The sequence below is a fragment of the Hippopotamus amphibius genome, chromosome 14 (assembly GCF_030028045.1).
Source record: "Hippopotamus amphibius kiboko isolate mHipAmp2 chromosome 14, mHipAmp2.hap2, whole genome shotgun sequence".
Taxonomy (NCBI): Eukaryota; Metazoa; Chordata; class Mammalia; order Artiodactyla; family Hippopotamidae; genus Hippopotamus; species Hippopotamus amphibius.
Window position 1 is genome coordinate 17,171,596 of NC_080199.1, and position 24,006 is coordinate 17,195,601.

The 24,006-nt window shown below is 44.2% G+C and overlaps 2 protein-coding genes across 2 annotated transcripts in view; both read left to right on the forward strand.

Annotated features, from left to right (window-relative positions):
- LOC130835552 (ATP-binding cassette sub-family C member 4-like) overlaps positions 1–9,598 on the forward strand; it is a 169,376-nt gene extending 159,778 nt beyond the window's left edge. Inside the window, 1 exon segment of the mRNA XM_057707190.1 lies at positions 9,392–9,598. Within this exon segment, the coding sequence (XP_057563173.1) occupies positions 9,392–9,598 (207 nt within the window).
- Positions 9,599–16,774: 7,176 nt separating this feature from the next.
- LOC130835805 (coiled-coil domain-containing protein 22) lies at positions 16,775–18,832 on the forward strand. Its single transcript, XM_057707659.1, has one exon. The coding sequence runs from the start codon at positions 16,790–16,792 to the stop codon at positions 18,668–18,670; it is 1,881 nt and encodes a 626-aa protein (XP_057563642.1). The 5' UTR covers positions 16,775–16,789; the 3' UTR covers positions 18,671–18,832.
- Positions 18,833–24,006: the final 5,174 nt, after the last annotated feature.

The window sequence follows — 24,006 nt, forward strand, 5'->3', positions numbered from 1 at the left end:
CTGGCTATTGTAAATAGTGCTGCAATAAACATTATGGTACAAGTTTCTTTTGGGATTATGGTTTTCTTTGGGTATATGCCCAGGAGTGGGATTACTGGATCATATGGTAGTTCTATTTGTAGTTTTTGAAGGAACCTCCAAATTGTTTTCCATAGTGGCTGTACCAACTTACAGTCCCACCAACAGTGCAGGAGAGTTCCCTTTTCTCCACACCCTCTCCAACATTTGTTAGGAAACAGATTAATTTTTAACTGAATTATTTTTCTATTATAAGTACATAAAGCCTATTTTATTTCTAAGACCCACTGTAGCTGCAACCTACAAGTTTTGGTGCTTAGCACTGAGCAGTAATCATAATACTACGTATTTTCGAATTTATAATTTAATCCCATTCATTATATCTTTTACCCATGAGTTATTCCTAAGTGTAATGTTCTCTAAATTTCAAGTACTCATGGACTTTTTTCTATTAGATTAAACCAAGTGGAACTGCTAACATTCAACTTTCAACCTTTTTTTTTAACCTATAAAATGAAATTTCATATGGTTCAACATAATAGTTTTCTTTTTTTGACCAAACTTTATTTCATTTTGGTCAGAGAACATTAGTTTGAGGATTTTAAACCAAAAGTAACCACATTCACACACAAATACATAGTCCTTGTTTCCACCATTTTGTATTTTATTTCGGGATTTAAAAATATTATGTGTATAACCAGTAATTTTCAAATAAAATTCCTTCCCAGAATGTTTTTTGATATGTGTTGCAGGTTGGTTTTCTGAGATACAGGCGCAGTTGGCATTTGGTGCTGGGATGTTTATTAGGGGCGCCCTTGGGATCAGAACTTGTGGAATCAGGAAGGAAGAAACAGGATAGGGCAGAAGGAAAAATCAAGCTGGAACACTGGCCAGACGACCTTAGCTGATTCCACGGAGGCTCTGGAGTGAAGATGGCCCTTCAGGGTTTCCTGGCATGTCCACTGGCCAGGCCTTTATACTTCTACCTGGATGGGTCATTGCATACAGGCTGCCCCCAGAGGGGCTGGTGGCTAAAACTTGCTCTTTAGCAGCACTTCCAGCAGCTGGGCAATAAGTCCTTAAAGGGAGATCTGGACAGCACATCTCCCTGCCCCCCATGGCATATGTCACAGTTCCAGAGGTAGGTGATTAGGATGTACTGTGGTGGAGAACTCTTGGTGACTGACATTTAAGTCAGAATGACTAAGTGATTCTCCTCAATGCCCTGTGGTCTAGAAAAAAGCAGGTAGTCCATGTAGGAGAGAGATCCGTATTCTCTAGGGTCAGTCCAGTTTTCACCTCTTCTAGGAAGCCACCTTAAGATCAATGATCATCCTAGGTAACTTGTATTTCTGTCATACCCTGACCACCTCTCATTTGTTAAACTGAACCATACTTGGTTTAATGTCCTGTTGTCACCATCTTGAAATAATTTTTAAATAAGGGACCCTGCTTTTTGCATTTTGCACTAGGCCCTTTAAAATATGTAGCCTGTCCTGACTATGAGTATTCATAAGTGGTCTGTGTTCTCACGATACCTTGAGCTTCTAAAGACTTGAAGCTATTCAATTTTTAATTATATCTTCCAGCACAGTGTCTGTCACATAGGGGGTGCTCCGTACATGCTTGCTGAATGACTGCTGACTGAGAACAAACCTTCCTTATAACCTTTAGAATTTTGAAATTTTAAGATGTAGCCTGGGATAACAGAAAGCCCTGGTTTTGGAGTCAGTCACACTGATCTGCATGCCAGTTCTTTCTGTGCCACTCACTAGCAACGTGGGTGCTCAAAGAATGTATTCTCCAAAGTGGGACACTTAAGACTGAAAGGAAAACAATAACCAGCCATGATGCCAAGACAATAAATTGTCACTGTCCCTGAAAAAATGGGTTCTGGTCACCCTAGTGCCATGTAGCCTTAGTTACATGCTTGGATAAGTCTCTCAACCTCTTTGAATCGCAACTTCTTCATCTGGAAAATGAATATAATTCCTGCCCTTGCACAGTTGCTTTGGTTGGGATAATGGATAGACCAAGAACATCCAAAGAAATGGAAAGGATGGAATCTTTGGCTTTGATGATTCTTAATCACCAGAAGAAGAGAGCAAGATAGGTGTGGATGAAGGAGGTTGTAGACTGTAGAAGATGTATTTGAGGAGGTTCTCATCTGATGGCCTAAACCAAACTCTTCTTCCTTTACATATAGTTAAAATGAAACAAGCACATGGAGAGGAGCACAGACTCTGGTGTCAGCCTTCCAGGGTCAGATACTGGCTCCTCTGGGCTTTCGTTGGTTGGGTTTGGATACAAGTTCTGCTACTTGCTCATCTACCTGCTAATCGTGGACTTTTAAGGTTGAGAAGCCCACGGTGCTTCCGTTTCTTTGTAAAGTTGAGGTTAGGACAGTATGTTTCTCAAAAGGCTATTGAACAGACTAAATATGATAGTAACACTCAGAGCGTGGTCTGTGGGCTAGTACCAGCCCATGCACTGTTTGTAACTAGGTCTCAAGTAAGTACAGGAATTTCAAGAGAGCTAGAAACGTGTAGCCATCTGATGTTGCAGTGACATCCACACTCAGAATGGGTGGGATCTTGAACAGGCCAGAGACCAGGCTGAGTGTTGCACTTGAAGGGGAACGCACGTAGTTGAGCTGCACACTAGCCGTGCACAGTGGGATCACTGATTAGTTTGCAATGGGCCGAAAATGTAAAATTAAATAAAACTGATTCTTAATCCCTGATATTTAAGAAGCAGCACTGCTTTTTTTGTGATTAACTCTCTATACTACCGTCTTTATTATGACAAAGATATTTGTTTAAAATTAGAACATACAGACTTTACGTTAGCAATATTTTTAATAGCATTAAAAAGTTAAAAGTAATTAAATTCCTGCTTAAGTTTAGAGGTTTGGGGTTTTTTTTTCCCCCTAAGTCTATAAACAATACTGGGCATATGTTCACACTGATTCTATTCTTGAATCAACAGCATGGTCTTGATGTTGAAGAAGGTACCTGGAAGCACATCAGCCCACCATATAAACCCTTCAGAGAACATAAGGTTTTATGTGTGAGCCGTTGATTTTCCCTTAGAAACAGAAAGAATAAGGATTAACTGAGCTTTTGTTTTTCAAATCTGACATTCTAAGGAAAATAATCTCATTTTTTCAAAAACTAAAATAGCAGTGTGTGTGTTGAAAACCTAAGAGAAATGTATGTTTACTTGAATTTAGAACTAAAAATAACATTAATAGAAGAAATAACATGCCTCAGCCCTGTGAGACCTCCATCTGTACTCTAGGCCCATCTGACTTGCCTCAGAGGTCAACATTGGGATTGTATGATTTTTAACGAAGAACCATGATCAAGGTTTACATACACTAAGAATGTTTTACAGAAAGGTTAAATTTAATGGTTCTAACTAAATTCACTCAGCAAACATGCTCACAAAACTATCCATTCCAATAGATGGAAGCTTTGGGTTTTCTAAACCAGCATTTGATCCAAAAGCTAATCATATTTAATTTTACTTGAAAAACATTTTTAAAATTAAATTTTGCAGACTACCTCGACAAAAATTAAAGTGTCTCTATAAGATGCAGTTTATATCACATTTGAAATGGTACAAGGACGAGTCAACAGAGGACTGAGGATTTTAAAACTTTCCATTTTATAACACAATTTTAAAAAAATCCATGAGTTTATACTGATTCTAAGAAGATAGTTAATACATCAGAATAGCCATCATTAAAAGTCTGCAAATAATAAATGCTGGAGAGGGTGTGGAGAAAAGGGAACCCTCCTATAGTGTTAGTGGGAATGTAAACTTATGCAGCCACTATGGACTACAGTATGGAGGTTCCTCAAAAAATGAAAAAAATAGTTACCATATGATCCAGCAATCCTACTTCTAGCATATACCCAGACAAAGCTGTAAATCAAAAATACACATGCAGACCTATGCTCATAGCAGATCTACTTACAATAGCCAGGACATGGAATCAACTTAAATGTCCATCAACAGATGAATGGGTGAAGAAGATGTGGTACACATATACAATGGAATATTACTCATCCATTAAAAGGAATGAAATAATGCCATTTGCAGAACCATGGATGGACCTAGAGATTATCATATTAAGCAAAGTAAGTTAGAAAGAGAAAGACAAATACCATATTGTATCACTTATATGTGGAATCTGAAATACAACACAAATGAACATATCTACTAAAAAATACCAGACTCACAGATGTAGAGAACAGACTTGTGGTTGCCTAGGGGGAGGGGGCTTGGAGAAGGGTAAGACTGGGAGTTTGGGATTAGCAGATGTAAACTATTGTACATAGGATGGATAAGCAGCAAAGTCCTACTGTATTGCACAGGGAACTATATTCAATATCCTGGGATAAACCATAGTGGAAAAGAATATGAAAAAGAATATATATATGTATAACTGAGTCACTGCTGTACAGCAGAAATTAAACACAACACTGTAAATCAACTATACTTCAATAAAATTTTTTTAAAAAGATAAATGATAGATAGGAAGGGAAAGCTCTTTCTTGCAGTAGAATGCTAACAAATGGAGATGGATTGACAGAAAACATACCAAGTGGCAGCCATAATTGTCATAAGTAATTCAGACAAAATTCAATATTGGCTGATAAGTGAATATTTGGAAGGTGGGGGGATACAGGGAGTTTTCATAGACTCAAAGTATCTTCCCAGATTAATTAGTTCATAAAGGAGTTGTGTTTTTAAAGTGGAAAAATCTGGCAGACAGCACCCTAACTAAGTGACCAGAGTTAACTTTTCCAATAATGGGCCAACTGACACCCTTGCCTCTTGATGAGTGAGGTAATGACAACAATATCATTTGTATGGTATTCTTGCCTCTGCCTCCCAAAAGAAGACAAAAGCACAGCCTAAATCAAATCGACAACCCAAATTGACATTCTACAAAACATCTGGCTTGTACTCCTTCAAAATATCAATGACAAAGGTTGAGACAAGTTTTAGATCATCAGACAAGTTTTAGTTTTGTGAGTTTTGTTCCCACAGCTCCCTGCAAGCTGCAGAGCTCCCGTCTAGCTTGGGGTGAAAGCACAGAAATATGCACAGCCTCGCCAGGGAGCATGTGGGGTGGAGATGCTTAGAGTGAACAAAATTACTTTTCACAGAGGTGGGATATGGCATTAGGTGTTTTTTTAAAGGATGTAACAATGTCAAGTGAAGAATCACCTGTGAGCCAAATTCTCAGGACTGTGCCATTCCCTCCACTGTTGTTGGAGGGACAGGCCCCTGTGGGATCCCCCTGTGTTCTGAGCAGAGGTTCAGCCAATAGCAGAGCTGCAGTGAGGAGTGAATGCCTGGGGCCTCCAAGGGCAGATGAAACACAGATTGCTGCTCATTGCTGCTCAACAGAAGTGCTGTAGATCCCCAAACTATGTATTCTGGTGTAAGTTCATTTTCTCTAGAAAGTTCTCTTTTTTCCCTGTGATATATACATATTTCTACCTGGAATTATGCCAATCGATTTTATTCTGGTATGCCTTTTTTTAAAAAAATTATTGGAGCATAGTTGATTTACAATGTTGTTACTTTCTGCTGTACAGCCAAGTGAATCAGTTATATTGATACATATACATATATCCACTCTTTTTTAGATTCTTTTCCCATACAGGTCAAAACAGAGTATTGACAGAGTTCCCTGTGCTATACAGTAGGTTCTTATTATCTATTTTATATATAATATTGTGTATATGTCCATCCCAATCTCCCAATTTATCCTTCCCCTCCTTTCCGCCTTGGTAACCATGTTTGTTTTCTACATCTGTGACTCTCTGTTTTGTAAATGAATTCATTGTACCATTTTTTAAGATTCCACATTTAAGCAATATCATAAGATATTTGTTTTTCTCTCTCTGACTTACTTCATGCAGTATGACAATCTCTAGGTCCATCCATGTTGCTGCAAATGGCATTATTTCATTCTTTTTAATGTCTGAGTAATATTCCATTGTATATGTACACAACATCTTCCTTATCCATTGAAATGTCAATGGACATTTAGGTTGTTTCCATGTCTTGACTATTGTAAATAGTGATGCAATGAACACTGGGGTGCATGTGTCCTTTCGAACCATGTTTTTCTCCAGATATATGACCAGGAGTGGGATTGCTGGATCATATGGTAGCTATATTTTTAGTTTTTAAAGGAATCTCCATACTGTTTTCCATAGTGGTTCTATCAATTTACATTCCCACCAACAATGTAGAAGGGTTCCCTTTTCTTCACACCCTCTTTAGCATTTATTATTTGTAGATTTTTTGATGATGGTCATTCTGACTGGTGTGAGGTGATATCTCATTGTAGTTTTGATTTGCATTTCTCTAATAATTAGTGATGTTGAGCACTTTTTATGTGCCTCTTGGCCATCTGTATGTCTTCTTTGGAGAAATGTCTATTTAGGTGTTCCGCCCATTTTTTGATTAGGTTGTTTGTTTTTTAGATATTGAGCTGCATAAGCTGTTTGTGTATTTTGGAGATTAATCCTTTGTTGGTCGCATTGTTTGCAAATATTTTCTGCCATTCTGTGGTTGTCTTTTCATTTTGTTCATGATTTCTTTTGCTGTGCAAAAGCTTTTAGGTTTAATTAGGTCCTATTTGGTTTTTTGTTTGTTTGTTTTTATTCTCATTACTCAAGGAAGTGGATCAAAAACATCTTGCATTGGGACTTCCCTGGTGGTGCAGTGGTTAAGAATCTGCCTGCCAATGCAGGGGACATGGGTTTGATCCCACTTGCTGTGGAGCAACTAAGCCTGTGCTCCACAACTACTGAGCCTGTGTTCTAGAGCCTGTGAGCCACAACTATTGAGCCTGAGTGCCACAACTACTGAAGCCCATGCACATAGAGCCCATGCTCCACAATGAGAGAAGCCATGATGATAGGAAGCCCGCACACCACAACGGAGTGTATACCCCACTTGCCACATCTAGAGAAAGCCTGCATGCAGCAAAAAGACCCAACACAGCCAATTAAATAATTAATTAATTTAAAAAAAATCTTGCATTGGTTTGTTAGAGAATGTTCTGCCTATGTTTTCTTCTAAGAGTTTCACAATATCTGGCCTTACATTTAGATCTCTAATCCATTTTGAGTTTATTTTTGTATATGGTGTTAGGAAGTATTCTAATGTCATTCTTTTATATGTAGCTGTCCAGTTTTCCCAGAACCGCTTATTGAAGAGACTGTGTTTTTTCCATTCTGTATTCTTGCCTCCTTTGTCATAGATCAGTTGACCACAGGTGTGTGGGTTTATCTCTGGACTTACTATCCTGTTCCGTTGATCTATATTTCTGTTTTTGTGCCAGTACCATACTGTTTTGATGACTGTAGCTTTGTAGTATAGTCTGAAGCAGGGAGTCTGATTCCTCCAATTCCATTTTTCTTTCTCAAGATTGCTTTGGCTATTCGTGGTCTTTTGTGTTTCCCTAAAAATTGTAAAAATTTTTGTCCTAATTCTGTGAAAAATGCTATTGGTAATTTGGTAGGGATTACATTGAATCTGTAGATACTCTCAGTAGTATAGTCATTTTCACAATATTGATTCTTCCAATCCAAGAACATGGTATATCTCTCCATTTGTGTCCTTTTTCATTTCTTTCAATAACTTTTAAATATGTAAACATATAATATGGGCCTTCATTTATACTCTTGACCCAGGGCCCACAGATATGAGTGACAGGTCTGTTAAATGCTTCTCAAAATGTGTTTAGAGGACCCCCTGCAGCAGAATCCACTGGGTTGTTTATCAAAAATTTTAATTCCCAGGCCCCACTTGTGTGACCCCCCTGAATCAGAATCTTTGGGGCTGGAGCCTAGGAATCTGCATTCTAACTACTCCCCTGGTGATTCTGATCCAGAGCAGATTTACAGGAGCAATTGTAATGGGGGAGCATGGATAGGCACTGCCGAGAGTGGTAGGAAGCATCAGGGAGAAGTGAGGGAAGTCACCAGGCCAAAGGAAGGTGCTGACCATAAGCTCACACTACTTCCTGCTTCTCTCATTAATACTCTTAATAACCTGGCCTGACCACACTCCTGGGAGTTGGCTGCAGGGAGAAGCTGCCAGAACCAGGCAAGGGTGTCCTCCAGCTGAACCTGGGGCTCTTGGAGGCTGCCCTGCAGAAGGAAGTATCCAAGTCAAGGTGCAATAGGGAGCAAAGGGGCTGTGGGCACCTGGAGAGACCACATGGACCCAACCAGGGTATCAGGCTTAAGCCGTTGTGCAAATCTTTGGGCAGGTGAGACCTCCTGGGTCCTGCAGGGGACATGGGAGGAGCTGGGACAGACTGTGAGGTCCCACCAGGCTGGGTGCAGAGGCTGCATCTGTCACTTACAAGTTATACGACCTTGAGCAGGTCCTTAAGCTCTGTAGGTTTGTTTCCTTGTCTGTAAGATGGAGATACTAACACCCTCTAGGCTTGTGTTATAACTAAATATGATAATTAAGTATCCTGTACAGAGAGGAGAATAAGGGCCAGCTACTTTTTATTGGGAAGCTTGTTATCTTACACCTTTGCACTTCCTGATGCTTGATTTCATAGGCACTTGTCACTGGCTGATAAGACCAATTTCCTCAAACCCCAGGCACAGGAAGTCTCCAGTCACAACCCTGTGCCAGACCCGTGCTTGGCCAGTGGCCTAGAGCTCCCTGAGCTTCCCTGCGCAGAAGCAACTCCTGCAGCTACTACCAAGCTCTTCGTCCTGTACAGTTCCCAGGATATCTCTCCCAGCAAGTCACATCTTGGTACTCATGCTCATAGGTTTGTGATGAACTAAGGCTGAGCTTGTATGAAACCTCCAGGCTTCCATGTGAGGAGAGTGGGAAGGCCATGGAATGTGAGACCAGGAAGGTCACACAGCAGTGAAGAGGGGTGGAGGTTCCTTGCCTCATCCTCCTCATTCGCCCCACCCTCCACACACAGAAACGTACACTCCTGCTCCTGCCCTCAAATCATCTGATTTCTGTTTACTGTTTCCAAGTCCAGGTCACATCTGCAATATGGCAAAGGTCAATGGTTTGCAAACTTGGCTGCAATTTCAAATCATCAGGGAAGCTCTGTAAAATCCCAGTGTTGAAGCCTTATCTCAATTAAATCAGAATCTCAGGGGAGGGGAGGCAGGAATCAACACTCTTCTATAACACTGCAGGTGATTCCACCCTGTAGCCAAGTGAGAGCCACTTTTGGAGGCAAAAGATCTCATTTCTTCCCAAATGGCAGCTGCTTTCATTGCTAGAGGCCTCCTCCAAGAAGCCTTCCTAATAATCACACTTCTCCTCCATCTGTCCACAGGTCTGTCTGTAGGTGGGGCCAGAGCTTTCCATATTTGAATGTGCCTACGGGTCACCTGGGGAGATTGTGAATATGCAGATTGGGACTCAGGAGGTCCAGGTGGGGCCCAGGGTCTGCATGGCTAGGAAGCTCCCAGGGGCTGCCCCCCTGCTGGTGCAGGGACCACACGGGGCAGGGGCTGTAGGAGAGCAGCCTCTGTCTGCACAGGCACCGTTGTGATTGTTCTCCAGCCGCTTTGGGCTCCTTTTCTGCCTTCCCTGCCACACAGGGAGAGCGGCTGGTTTCCAGCTCTTTCCCACCCTGCTTTCATCCCACTCACCCCATCTCCTACCCCCAGAAATGGAGCTGGAGGACATGAGGTAGGAACGGAGCCCCCTTCTGCAGCTCCAGTCTGGACCGCCCCCACCCTACAGTGCAGGGGCACAGCCTCACCAGAGGCCCTGAGAACATCTAGGCACAGAGCTCCCAAACTCTTTCACACCCTTCTGGCCACTTCCAGGGCCAGGGAAGGAGCAGTGAAGCCCACAGATGATAATACTCAGTAGGGGCAGCTGGGACGGGGCTGGCACAGGTTCTGACACTTTCTGTCTCAGAGAATGGCTGGAGGATCTGATGGGGCCATGGAGGTCATCTCCTCCCAGCTTTTAGTAACTCAGCAGAGCTGGGGCAGCAGAGCTGGTGGTTCCAGTTATGGGTTGAATTGTGGCCCCCACCCCCAAATTCACACGTGAAATTCCTCATCCTCAGTCCTTCAGAAAGTGACCTTGAACTCTTACAGATGTAATGAATTGAGATGATGTCCTTAGGGCAGACCCTAATCCAATATGTAAAGGGGACATTTGGACACAGGGAGAACACCAGGTGAAGATGCAGGCAGAGATGGTGGTGCTGTGTCTCCAAGCCAAGGAAACCCAGAGATTGTCATCACATCACAGGAAACCAGGAGAGAGGCAGGGAACAAGTTGTCCTCACAGCCCTCAGAGGGACCCAACCCTGTTCACACCTCGATTTCGGACTTCTAGCTTCCAAAACTGTGAGAGAATGAATTTCTGTTGTTTAAGCTGCCCAGTCTGTGGAGCTTATCATGGCAGCTCCTACAGGTCCCAGAAGAGCAGCCTGGTCCCTACTGAGCGCCAGATGCCCCCCTTTCTAACTCTATCACTTCTCCCATCAAGGAGTTTCCACAGTCACTGGGATATTCCCTGATCCCTGTCTCCACAAATATGTAGATCGTGTGGGAGCAGAGGGCCTTAAAGACTGGCCCTGACCTGCTGCCACCCCCTCGAAGCTGTGGGACACACCCAGTGACTCTGATATTTCCGCTCACATCGTGAGGCACTGGTGTGTGTGTCCCTGACTGCTTAGCAAAGAGGATCCAGTTCACCATCTCATCATCCTATCCTATCAGCCTCCCTAGAACTACAACATTGCACTGGGAAGGGATATTCTAATTTAGTTAACTCAGAGGGATATTTATTTCCATAAGAAGAAAAATAGCTAGACATCTTGTCTTTTCCCAGATTCTAAAAGGGAAATCACTTAAAGAATTGGGCCCTTTGCAAAAAGCTCCCTTGGTGGGAACTCTCCAGGGCCAACACCATTCCTCTTGCCCCTGGTTTTTTATTGAAGGCCCTCCTTCCACTCTCCTCATGTGACTCTCTACCCGCCCCCTGCAGGAAACCCATCCTCACAGGAAAACCTCATCCCCATGAAGGTCTCATCACCTGAATCAGGCTCCTTTCCCCTCATCAGTCACCAAGTCTCAAGTCTAATTCACTCAGTTGAGAGTGACACGGGCGTTTCCTGGCACTCAGGTCAATAGGGTGGAGGTGTCTGAAGGCGAAAACACTCGATGCTGCTGTCTCTTGGGTCTAGTGTGAGCCTGGGTCTCCCAGATAATGAATTTCCTTCCAGAACCCCACCTCTGAGAGGTTCCTGAGTGTCTGTTTCTTTAAGTCTTTGACCTGATAGACCAAGAAGGTCTATAAACCTCACCTGGCTTCTTTTACGAGGGGAGGGACGAGCTTCCAAGAGTAAGTATCACTATTCAAGGGAACAGTGCAGACTACACTGGTATTTAAGAAACAATTTTCTTAACTAATCTGGTGCTTCTCCTAGAGATCTTATCTAAGTCTCTAGGAGATGTCACACACCACTACTGGGCAGAAGAGGGTCTGATTTTTTCCTGTTCTGTTACCAACCCTCCTAAGACTGCAACAGGAGCCTTCTGCCCTGTGTTGCTCCTGCCAGTACAATGAGAGTTTGGTTCAGAAGGAGAGGAGGGCTTTATTCTGATCAAAGTGTGGAGAGGTAGGAGCTCCTGGTCTGGAGCACACGCTCTCCCCTTAAACAAGTAGGGCTGCTGTATATGTTTCCTGTCAGAGCGGGGAGGGGGCGGGATTCTCGCGGGGCGGGCTCAGCTCTGCTAATCGAGGCTCCAGATGGAGGGGTGGGGTGGGGGCAGCGTTCCTCCTGCACACAGCCCCCTCACCGCCATCTTGAATCACAGTGCCGGGTGCAACGTCTGTGCACACGGCCCCCTCACCGCCATCTTGAATCACGGTGCCGGGTGCAACGTCTGTGCACACGGCCCGCTCACCGCCATCTTGAATCACAGTGCCGGGTACAGCGTCTCTGCACTCGGACCTCCAAGCGGAGGCGATGGTGTAGCCGTTTCTCACCAGGGACTCCGGGCTGAAGGGCCGGGTGTGAGGCCCCTGCAGGAGGCGGCCTGTGAGCAAGTGAGGCTCGACTAAGCACAAGGGGAGAGAAAAAAGGTAAGACTTGACTTTCTGACCACATTCTGTGTTTCCTCCCCGGGAATGTTGCTGGGCTTTGTGGTGCCACGTCCTCCTCTGTCTCCGCCCCGCTCCTCGGGCCTGAGGGCGCTGAGGGGCGCAGGTGCGGCTCCTGCCGCTGCTTCCTGCCGGGTGTGGGGGCGTCAGGCCTGGGGGAGGAGCAGGGCTTCCCCCGCCGCCTGTGGACGCGTCTGTGGCCCCCGGGCCTGGGCCCTAACTGCGCTGTGCCTGCGCCCCCGCCGTCTGCAGGTGTGTAGATTCTGAGGGTCATTAAGGGGCCCAGGAGAGGCGCAGACCCAGCGGCGCGAGGGTGGCCCGCGTTACCCCGGCCCCAGGTTTGTTCCCAGACCAGGCGGCCTGGTTTCTGCAGCCAAGCGGCTCTCCCCGTGGTCTGTCTGCGCCTCCTTCAATTAGGCCACGTGCCTCCACGTGACAACAGCTCCACGTGCTGCCCGGGGCACAGACCCCTCCCCGGGCAGCTAACGGATGATCCGGGGCAGCTCGGTCCCCCAGGACCATCCCGGCCAGGGAGGCAGCGGATTTGTCACAGCTAGAAGTTCAGGCCGCTGTCCTTGGCTGTGGTAGCTGTCTCCCTTTTTTATGGTGACAGTGTTGTATATGGTTCTCCTGGCCAAGGTCACTAGCTCCCCTTTGAGCACAGTGATCCCTGCAACTAGCCGTCTGCTCTTTGGAGACACGTATTTGTTGTTTTTTTGAAGAGAAGCTTCAGGTCAGAGAGAGGTTCACACGAGTAGTCAAGGGGATCCATCGCCTTGGTTGTTTCTCCAGAAGCAACCTCAGGGACCCCTTCACTCAAGTGTGATGTCCCTGTGGAGTGATCCCCTGCAATTTCTGGGCGTCACTAAATGGGGTCTGTTCCACTTAGGAGTTAGCTGGTTTTTCAGGCTCCCAGCTTTCTAGGTTTTTAGATGCACCTCGTCCTCTGACTGGAAAGGGTGGAGGGCCAGGTCGGTGGGTGCAGGCAGCACCTGGTTACTATGGTTTTTACTACCTGGAGGGCACACTTGAGTTATTCCATTTTAAGGGGGCTAAAGTGTCCCTTCTCTCAGGTTTGGGGAGTGAGTCTACTGTACATGAGCTCAAGTGCACTTGACTTTAACTTATGCTTTGGGGCTAACCCCATGCTGAGCAGGGCAATTGGAATTAATCCGATTTTCTTGGGTCCCCTGGCATAGCTTGGCTAAGGTTCCTTTTAAGGTCTGATCAGTTTTCTCTACTTTTCCTGATGATTGGGGTCTCCAAGGTGAATACAAGGTCCATTTTATGCCCAGGGCACTTGTTATCCCTTTTGTCACTTGAGACAGGAATGCTGGGACATTGTACTTTTTAAGTATCCCGGGAGCCCAAACCTGAGGATTATGTCTTTTACTTTAGCTGCTGTGGCTGCCATTTCGGTTCTAGTGGGGAACCCTTTTTATCCACCCTGAAAATGTGTCCACTAGCACCTAGAGATACTTGAAGTTGCCCTATGCTCTCATATGACAGTGAAGTCAACCTGCCAGTCTTCTCCAGGATGTGTCCCTTTGATCTGAATGGGCTTTATCTGGGGGCCTCTATGTGTCTGGTGTTGGGGGTTTTCACTGTGTAGATGGGACATGTCTCAGCTATCAAACTGACTATACTTTTCATGCCAGGTGTTACCATGAGGTCAACTAACCAATTATATAGAGCTTCCCTCCTGTAGTGAGTCCCTTGATGAGACTCCCTGATAGCTTGACAAGCTGCAGTTTGGGGAAAGAAGTATTGCTCATGTTCATTAACTAGTCCCCCATGGCCTCCTAGATCTCCATCTGTTACTGAACCAAACGGGTCAGCTCAGCTCTCATGATAAAGCCAGTCTACTGATAACAGGTTGTGGTGAAGAAAAGAACAGCATTTATTGCAGGCACCAAATAAGAAGTATAAGTGGTTAATGCACAAAAGATGGATTTTAGAGAAGGGCTTTTAAAGGGAAGGTGAGGCAGAGAGTTGCAATGTATGTAATCAGTTCGAGCACAATTCTCTGGTTGATGGTCAAGTCACAAGGGGTGTCACAGGGGTTAACATCAGTTCTCAGGCCCCAGCTGATCTGGGTGCCACATGCTCATGGTCATCAGTTAATTTCTTCCATCTGGTGGGGATTGTAGTATCTGCAAAACAACTCAGGGATGTGCATCAGACACTTATCTGTGTTCTTCAGGAAGGAACTAAAGATTCTGTGACTGTATATGGCTGATCTATTTAAGTTTTTTTTGTTACTATATGTTCATATTCTTTCAATCATTCTTGAGCGAGCCTTTTGTGACTCGGGAGGTCTGGGAGACTAAAGTTTTTCTACAAATAAGAAACAAGCAGAGGACTTTGGAGAGGGTATGGTGGTCTATCCCGGAAAGCTTCATAGGGTCCTGTTTGGTTACGTATTGAAGCCCATTTCTGAGCTTTGTCTAATTCTTCCTTTGTATAGTCTAGGGAGTAATAGATGGATTTGGTCTCTTAGATATGAAGGTAATTGTCAAGTTACTGGTTCTAGGGCTGCTCTTTTGGCAGTTGCATCTGGTATGTTGTTTCCCTTTATTACCTCTGTATTCCCTTTTTGATGACCCCTGCAGTGAATCACTGCCACTTTTTCCAGAAGCTGCACTACTTCTAGGAGTCTCAATATGTTTAATCCATGTTTCACCTGCTTATTCTCTGCAATAAGCATGCGTACCTTTCTTTCCAAATAGCCTTGTGTGTGTATAGGATGGCATATGCATACTGGGAGTCTGTGTAAACGTTTAAGATTGTCCCTGTCCCAAGCTCTAAGGTTCCAGTGACGCCTATGAGCTCACCTTTTTTGTGCCGAAGTCCTTGGGGGTAGGCTTTGTGCCTCTATGATTTGGATCTGAGAGATTACTGCTCATCCCATCAGCCTTTTTCCCTGTCTTATAAAACCACTTCTGTCCATGGACAGTTCCTCTTCAGTATTTGGTAGATGCTCACTTCCTCGGTCACGGACTGGAAAAGATTGTGCCTGTGGTTTCTATACAGTCATGTTCCAGGGCCCCTGTTTCTCTTGGTAGCTGGGTTGCAGGATTTAATGTGTGGCAGGTTTTTCTGGTAGCCACTGGGTTATCTAAAAGCAGAGCCTGAACTTGAATCAACTTGCAAGGGCTAGCCATTCTGTTCCCTTAGAACTTACTAAAGCCTCAACCTGATGTGGGGTCTACACAGTGAGTAGCTGACCAAATGTTAACTTTTCAGCCCCCTTTACCAGGGTTGTAGTAGCTGATACTGCCTGTAGGCAAGAAGGTCATCCCTTAGCAGTTTGATCTATTGACTAATTGTTTAGAGACATAAGCAACCACTCCAATGAAGAGTCCCAGTCTTTGAGCTAATACCCCAAGGGCAATTCCCCTTCTCTCATGAAAGTAAAGGTCATAGAGTTTAGCTAAATCTGGGAGGGCCAAGGTAGGGGCCTGAAGTAATTACTTTTTCAATTGTTGAAAGGCCCTTTGCATTCTGAATTCCATTCAAAAGGATTCTCATCCTTTCAGTTTTTCATCTAGAAGCCCAGCTATTAGACCACAGTTAGGGATCCAGATGCAGAAAACCTGGCATCCCCAGGAAACCCTTAAGCTGTCTTCTAGTTCTGGGAGGGATGAGGCTGCAAATGGCACCTTTTCTTTACTGGGGTGGCTTCTCTGACCTTCTGTGAGAATGAAGCCCAGGTGGGTCACCCGGGTCTGTGATATTTGAGGCTTTTCTTGGACATCTTATATCCTTTATTGGTTAGGCAACTCAGGGTGGTTACAGTAGTTTTGTGAGAGGCTTCCTTGGTAGGATTGGGGAACAGAATGTTGTCTACATGCTGGAAGAGGGTTCCTCCTCCAGATGTAGATCTGTTAGGTTTTTAGCTAAAGTTTCCGCAAAGATGGTGGGGAATTTGGAACCCTTGGGTCAGGACTGACCCGCAGTATCGTTTTTCTTATGTGTTTGGGTCTTGCCACTCAAAAGCAAAAATTTCTTGTGACTGTGGGGCTGATGGAATAGAGAAGAAGACATCTTTTAAATCTAATACTGAATACTAGCTCCTGGTGGATGGTAGCGTGGCCAGCAGGGTGTAGGGATTAGGGACCTCTGGATGTGTATCCTTGGTAGCTTCACTGACTGCCCTGAGGTCTGCCCTGTACCATCTGAGTTTCTATCTCTCTTTAAAATACTGCTTTTGTTAAGTCACCAAGAGCCTCTGCTTTGCCAAATCTAATTGTTACTCTTCTGTCTTCAACTTACTAGCCTCTCAGAGACATGGGCTCCAGCTTTTCCTTCTAGAAACACTCTCTTCACTTCTGTGACTGCACATTTTCTCCCACCTCAGTATCCTTGTACGGGTCTCTACCTGCGAAGTAGAGGGCCTCAAGGCTCAGTCTTTGGTTCCTCTCTCTTTTCATAAATCTTTTTTCTTTAACAAAAATTCTTAAATATGTATAGGAAAATATCAACATTTTATATAATCTATTTGGGTATGTACATTTTAAAAATAAAATTTGGGGTTATTTTTAGCATTCTTGAAATATTTCATATTAAAAGAGGGGGGAAGGGACCCAACCTCGGACTTCAACACGGCTCCACCATGGAGGAGGCAGACCGAATCCTCATCCATTCCCTGCGCCAGGCCGGCACGGCAGTTCCTCCAGATGTGCAGACCCTGCGAGCCTTTACCACTGAGCTGGTTGTAGAAGCTGTGGTCCGCTGCCTGCGTGTGATCAACCCTGCTGTGGGCTCCAGCCTCAGCCCCCTGCTGCCTCTCGCCATGTCTGCCCGGTTCCGTCTGGCCATGAGCCTGGCTCAGGCCTGTATGGACCTAGGCTATCCCTTGGAGCTTGGCTATCAGAACTTCCTCTACCCCAGTGAGCCTGACCTCCGGGACCTGCTTCTCTTCTTGGCTGAATGTCTGCCCACTGATGCGTCCGAGGATGCAGACCAGCCTGCAGGTGACTCAGCTATCCTTCTCCGGGCCATCGGGAGCCAAATCCGGGACCAACTGGCCCTGCCCTGGGTCCCACCCTGCCTCCGCACTCCTAAGCTGGAGCACCTCCAGGGCTCGGTCCACCAGAAGCCTTTCCGTGCCACCAGGCTGTTCATGCCTGAGTTGCGCTCCAGAGGAGAGCCCCAGGAGTTCCAGGCGAGTCCCCTGCTGCTACCAGCCCCCACCCAGGTGCCCCAGCCTGCTGCGAGGGCAGCCTCGCTCCTCGAACACCATGCCATCCAGCTCTGCCACGCCGGCCAGGACCACCCCGGGGACGAGGACTGGGTCCCCCGAGCATCCCGCCTCCCCGCTCAGGAGGATACTCGGGCTCAGCGGCAGCGGCTGCAGAAGCACCTGGCCGAGCACCTGCGCCAGACCTGGGGCCGGCCAGGACCCCCACAGCAAGCCCAAGACCTGGGAGAGCTGCTGCAGGCCTGGGGTGCTGGGGCCAGGACTGGTGCTCCCAAGGGCTCCCGGTTCACACATTCAGAGAAGTTCACTTTCCATCTGGAGCCCGAGGCCCAGGCAGCCCAGGTGTCAGATGTGCCGGCCACCTCCCAGCGGCCTGAACAGGACACGTGGGCAGCTCAGGAGCAGGAGCTGGAGTCTCTTTGGGAGCAGCTGGAGGGAGTGAATCGCAGCATTGAAGAGGTTGAAGCCAACATGAAGACCTTGGGAGTCAGCCTTGTGCAGGTGGAGACCGAGTGTCGGAAGAGTGAGCTCAGCACAGCGGAGCGCGAGCAGGCCCTGCGCCTGAAGAGCCGGGCAGTGGAGCTGCTGCCCGATGGGGCTGCCAACCTTACCAAGCTGCAGCTCGTGGTGGAGAGCAGCGCCCAGCGGGTCATCCACTTGGCGGGTCAGTGGGAAAAGCACCGGGTCCCGCTGCTTGCTGAGTACCGTCACCTCCGAAAGCTCCAGGACTGCAGAGAGCTGGAATCTTCTCGGCGGCTGGCAGAGATCCAGGAGCTGCACCAGAGTGTCCGGGCAGCTGCTGAAGAGGCCCGCCGGAAGCAGGAGATCTATAAGCAGCTGATGTCAGAGCTCGAGATCCTGCCCAGAGACGTGTCCCGGCTGGCCTATACCCAGCGCATCCTGGAGATTGTGGGCAACATCCGGAAGCAGAAGGAAGAGATCACTAAGATCTTGTCTGACACGAAGGAGCTTCAGAAGGAAATCAACTCCCTGTCTGGGAAGCTGGACCGGACGTTTGCAGTGACTGATGAGCTTGTGTTCAAGGATGCCAAAAAGGACGATGCAGTTCGGAAGGCCTACAAGTATCTAGCTGCCTTGCATGAGAACTGCAGCCAGCTCATCCAGACCATCGAGGACACGGGCACAATCATGCGGGAGGTTCGAGACCTTGAGGAGCAGATTGAGACGGAAATGGGCAAGAAGACCCTCAGCAACCTGGAGAAGATCCGTGAGGACTACCGATCGCTTCGCCAGGAGAACGCTGGCCTCCTGGGCCGGGTCCGTGAGGCCTGAGCAGCCCCCAGCAGAGGTCTCCCCCCCGGCCTCAGGCAGGGATTTGGGGTGCTGGGAGCGCTGGCCAAGCACTGGCCCTGGCCATGCCTTCTGCTTGTGGTCCAATTCCTCCTGCTGCAGCCTTGGCCCCAGACCCTTGCCCACCCGACCCCAACCCTTATCTGGGCGATCATCCAGAGTGTGGGAGCTCGGCTGCAGTTTATTGCGGACGGCACTGGGGGTTGGGGCCTTGGATCTCAAATAAATGAGGGTCTCTGTCAAAAAAAAAAAAGAGGGGGGAAATTTTTCTAATCATTTAGGAACACTTATAAAGCCATTAGCAAACCAAAGCAACTTCCGAAATCATTCACTTCTCCAGCTGTCATTCTTCAGGCAATTTCAGTCTTATAGAAGACAACTGAGAACAAGAGGCATCTAAGTTGCCAAAATTATATGTCCAAACTCATCATTATTCCTAGTAGAGACCCTCAGATCCTTACTTTACAGCCTATTAAATCTTACTTCACAAGTTGGTTTAAAAGTAGTAAAAAGTAAAATATTATTAGAAAAGGCAAGAGAAGAAAAAATATTTTAAAAGACATGAAATTTTTAAAAGTTAAATGGTTGCTATTAAATGTATATAAGTAAATCTATAAACCCCATACCTGTGTTTCATTAGCCCCAAGACTATTATACTAAATGGCACAATACTACATGCTGGTAGTTATACCAAATAATAACTTTTATCATTATGTTCTGCAGATTCTAAGAATGGAGGGACATCAGCAATACATTTTAGAAAAATGCCCATCAAAAAAGTTAACTTTTTTTATTTTAGTATTAACACATAATGGACTTCATTTCTCTCTCCCGCATTGTAATAAAAGCCTTCACTTAAAGGTGTGACTCTAAGAATGGGAATTGCACACAGAGTAGAAGTTGTAAGTTCTGTGAAGGTAGGAAACATGCATTTCATTTAGATGCAATTTGCTAATTTTATACCCACAGCCTCCCTGAGAGTGTAATTGAAAGTAGACTGTCTAAAAGTAATGAAGGGAAGTCTCTTCTCAGAAAACAAAAAAGAATTACAAAATTCTTTATGTTCAGGAAGAGCACTTCAGGTTTTTTAACCTCTGAATGTTGTATATCTATTTATATCCAAAACAGAGATTACATGTTAATAATATGCAATACAAGTTAATTTTATAAATATATTTCTTACCTCAAATTCTATTTCTCTTATAAAATGGAAGTCCCACTTAATAAACACACAAAAATACTTTAATGAAGGAAAAATGGACCCACCAATGGTGATTTACAAGACAGGGAAAGGAGATTATCATGACAACTTTGGTAGTGTTATATAAATTATTTTTAAAAATTAACAGGAGAAAGGCTAAGTCTGGCCTTCTAATTCTGTTGATTCAGACGGAGAAAGCCTTATCTGTATCAGATGACATATAAGCTTGTGAAATTCTCTAAAGGATCTTTGGGACATTTTATTAATATAGAATCTCAATCTATAACTTAAAAAAAAATCTCCATTTCCTCTGTATATCCAAAAGGTGAAATGTTATAATAATCTTCACCAATAACTTACAAGTATTTCATAAATTTTTTTTTACTTTTTTTTCGTTTTTGAGGGGCAAGTACAGAGAATTCCCATTTCTGCCCTGTCCCCATACTCTATAGCCTCTCCACTATCAACATCCCCTACCAGAGGGAGCTACATCTGATGACTCTACACTGACACAACAGTGTCACCCAAAGTCCATAGTTTACAGTAAGCTTCACTCTTGGTGGTGTGCATTCTGTGGTTTTGGAAAAATGTATAATGACATTTCCATCATTATGGTATCATGCAGAGTATTTTCATTGTCCTAAAAGTCCTCTGTGCTCCACCTCTTCATCCCTCACCCCCATCTCCACCCTCTGGAAACCACCAATCTTTTCATTGTCTCTAAAGTTTTGCCTTTTTGAGAATGTTGCAGAGTTAGCATTATACAGTATATAGCCTTTTTCAGACTGACTACCATCACATAGTAATAAGCAATTAAGTTCACTCCATGTGGTTTCATGGCTTGGTAGCACATTTCTTTTTAGTGCTGAATAATAATCCATTGTCTGGACAGGACAGTTTATCTATTCACCTACTGAAGGACATCTTGGTTGCTTCTAAGTTTTGGCAGTTATGAATAAACTGCTGTAGATATTCCATAGATTAAAACATTTTGTTTCTCTTCCTTCAAAATTAAACATATAATCAACCAGCTTACTTCAATATGCATCCAAACCAGATTGAAGAGGCACCTCCTTTCTTCTACTTCATACTCTCTCCATCTTTGCATTCATTGCATTGTTAATATTGGCATATTAATTTTTTTCCATCTTCCATTCATTTATTTTAAACAGTTCAAGGATGTGTAATAAAATACCTAACTGAATCTACAAAGAAGTGCCTTTACAATACAGAGATGGTTCTTTTATGGAAACTGAACCAGTTGACTGATAGGCAGAGATGGATAACAATGCTTGATAGCTGCTGGATGAAATTCTAAATTTGAAATAAGAAAAGTGGTTTGAGGGCAGCAGAGTGAAGGTTGCAGTCCTATAGGACAAATAGATGTGTGCTAGAAGTAGCCTGCCTGGCTGTTTTGATTATCAAAGAAATTGAAAAATGATAAATTGCACACACATACACACCAGTTGGTGAAAGGGCTGGAAGCTTTTGGTCCAAAATTTGGTCTCAGTTTAGAGAGTGTGAGATCTCTCACACGATACTAGCAAGCTATACTACATAGTTTGATTCTGAACTTTGCATGGATACATGATATGGGCTAAATGTATCCTTACAGACCAGCTGATTTGAAGAGGTGCCACCTCAGGCTTTCTGACCAAAACTATCAGCTTTGGGCCAAAGGCCACTTGCCCTTCCCCGCTTGCCTCTTATTTAAAGCGACCACCTTATCTTGAGTCCACAGAAATAAAAAGTGAACCACATCTCTAATGTTAAATTTTATAGTAGCCATGTTAAAAAGTAAGGAGGAACAAGTGAAATTAATGTTGGTAAGATATTTTTAAACCAGTGTTTCCAGAATAATATCATTTCAACATCTAATCAATGTAAAAAATCATTAATGAGACCAAAAAATATTTTATGCTGTCCTTGAAATCCATTGTGTATTTTATACTTGCAGCACATCTCAGTTTGAACTAGGTATATTTCAAGTCCTCGGAATCCTTTTGTAGATAGTGCTACTGTATTGGACAACCCAGGGTTTAGAGTATTAGGATTTTTATGGGTGCAAGAAAGTGAATATATTTTTCAGTAATTAGTTGCTGGTAGGTGTCTTAGTTTGGGTTCCCCTGTAGCAGACCCTGAAACGAAGATTTGAGTGAAAGTAGTTTATTTTGGAAGTGGTCCCAGGAAAACACTTGGAGGGGGGCGTGGAAAAGTGAGACAGAAAAGGGAAGGAAGCCAATACAAAGTGTGTTAGCAAGTAACTTATTGCTTAGGCAACTGGGCTCCTTCCTTCTGGGTAACCCTGAGAGACAAAATTATTCCACCTGACAGATAAGAGGACTGAGGCTTTTATCTGCCAACTCCCCACTCATCATTGGTTGAAAGTTGAATCCAGGGTTTGCTTTGTATATGGCCCCAATGTGCTCCCATAGCCAAAAAATGGCCCTTCAACAGAGAGCAGAAGATAAGCAGTGAGCTGCCTTATTCCTAGAGACAAGTCCAGAAAATATGAGCTGGAAAGTGACAGCTTCTGCTACAGCAGATCACACAGTCCAAGTGGGATCCTATTAGCTTCAGGAATCCCAGAGACTTGATGCCATCAAGACTCTCCTTTATACCACTCGTCCTGTTCATTTACATATCCCTAGCTCTTGGATCGGTCTTGGCACTCGGTAGGAGTTTAATAAATAGCTGTTAACTATATGACTTTCCTTTGGGTCCCTGCTTTATTCTTTCAGGCCTCTCCAAGTAAATGGGGCACATGGCTACCAGCAGTTATGGGTTATATCCTTATAACTCCCACATCAAAAAGGAAATGAGGTTTTTTCCTTTCTAGCTTCAGGAAAAAAAAATGCTCAAGGAATAAAAGCCAGTTTGCCTGGCATAGGCCATGTGGTAATCTCTGGGCCAAACCCTTTGGACGTATTATGACATATGACATATAATGATTGGCTAGATTTGAGTAGGGTGCCGACTCATGAGGTTACAGAGGTGGATAGATTACCAGAAGGTAGAGTGACAAAGAAATTGTCACCATATTCAGAACTGTGAATACCCAGTGGAATATATTTAAATTGTGAATGCCATTTGTCATTTATGTTTTGGTAGAAAAATACTTAAGGACCAGCACTGTCTTAGCTGAACCATTTTAGTACTGCTCTTATACATGCTGCAGATTTAACACTTGATGCTTTGACTATTTGATAAGATCCTATAGATTATTTAAGAAGTTATAGTTTGCATAGTTATAAATTTGCATCCTGTTTCCCTGAGGTTTGTTTGGCAATGAATCATCAAATCCAGCAAGATTGAGTCTCTTTTTTAGGTGTTGTCTTATCATCCTCACTGGAGTCAACGGCTGGCTTCATTAACTCAGAACAATATTTTCAACGTTCACCCATGTTGTAGCATGTATCAGTATGTCTATCTTGCCAAATAATATTCCATTGCATGTAACACTACATTTTATTTATACATTCACCAGTTGATGTACACTTGGTTCCCCCCACCCCAACACACTTTTTCATTTTTACGAATAGTGATGCTGTGATATCTGTATCTAAGTTTTCGTGTGGACATTATGTTTTCATTTATCTTGGTTAGATAACTAGGAGTAGAATTGCTGGATTGTATGGTAACTGTGTGACTGTACTATCTTACATTCCCTCCAGCAATGTATGAGGGTTCCAGTTTCTCTACATCCTCTCCATTGCTTGTTCTTGTCTTTTTAGTTATAGTGTTGAACCATTTAAGATCAGTAAACAAGTGTAGATAGAGGTCTTATGACATTGTCCCCATGTTTGTAAGCTCTGTGCCTGGCCTAGTGGTCATGCACCTAGAAGGCATTCACTAAACATTTGTTCAGTGAATGAAAAAAAAAAAACCAAAAAACCAAAAAAACCTTTTATTTGTATGTTGCCTTAGGTTTTAGATTTTACAAAGTGCATTCACAAATTCTCAGACTCCAGTAACACTGTAAGAAGTAGAAATAGTGGGGATTTCCCATTTTAGACTTGAGAAAGGTAATAAATGAAGCATCTAGATTTCTGGTCCCTTGGTTTCATATTTAGTCTACTATGTACAATTCAATGCTGGTTTTCAATATGTCTTCTAA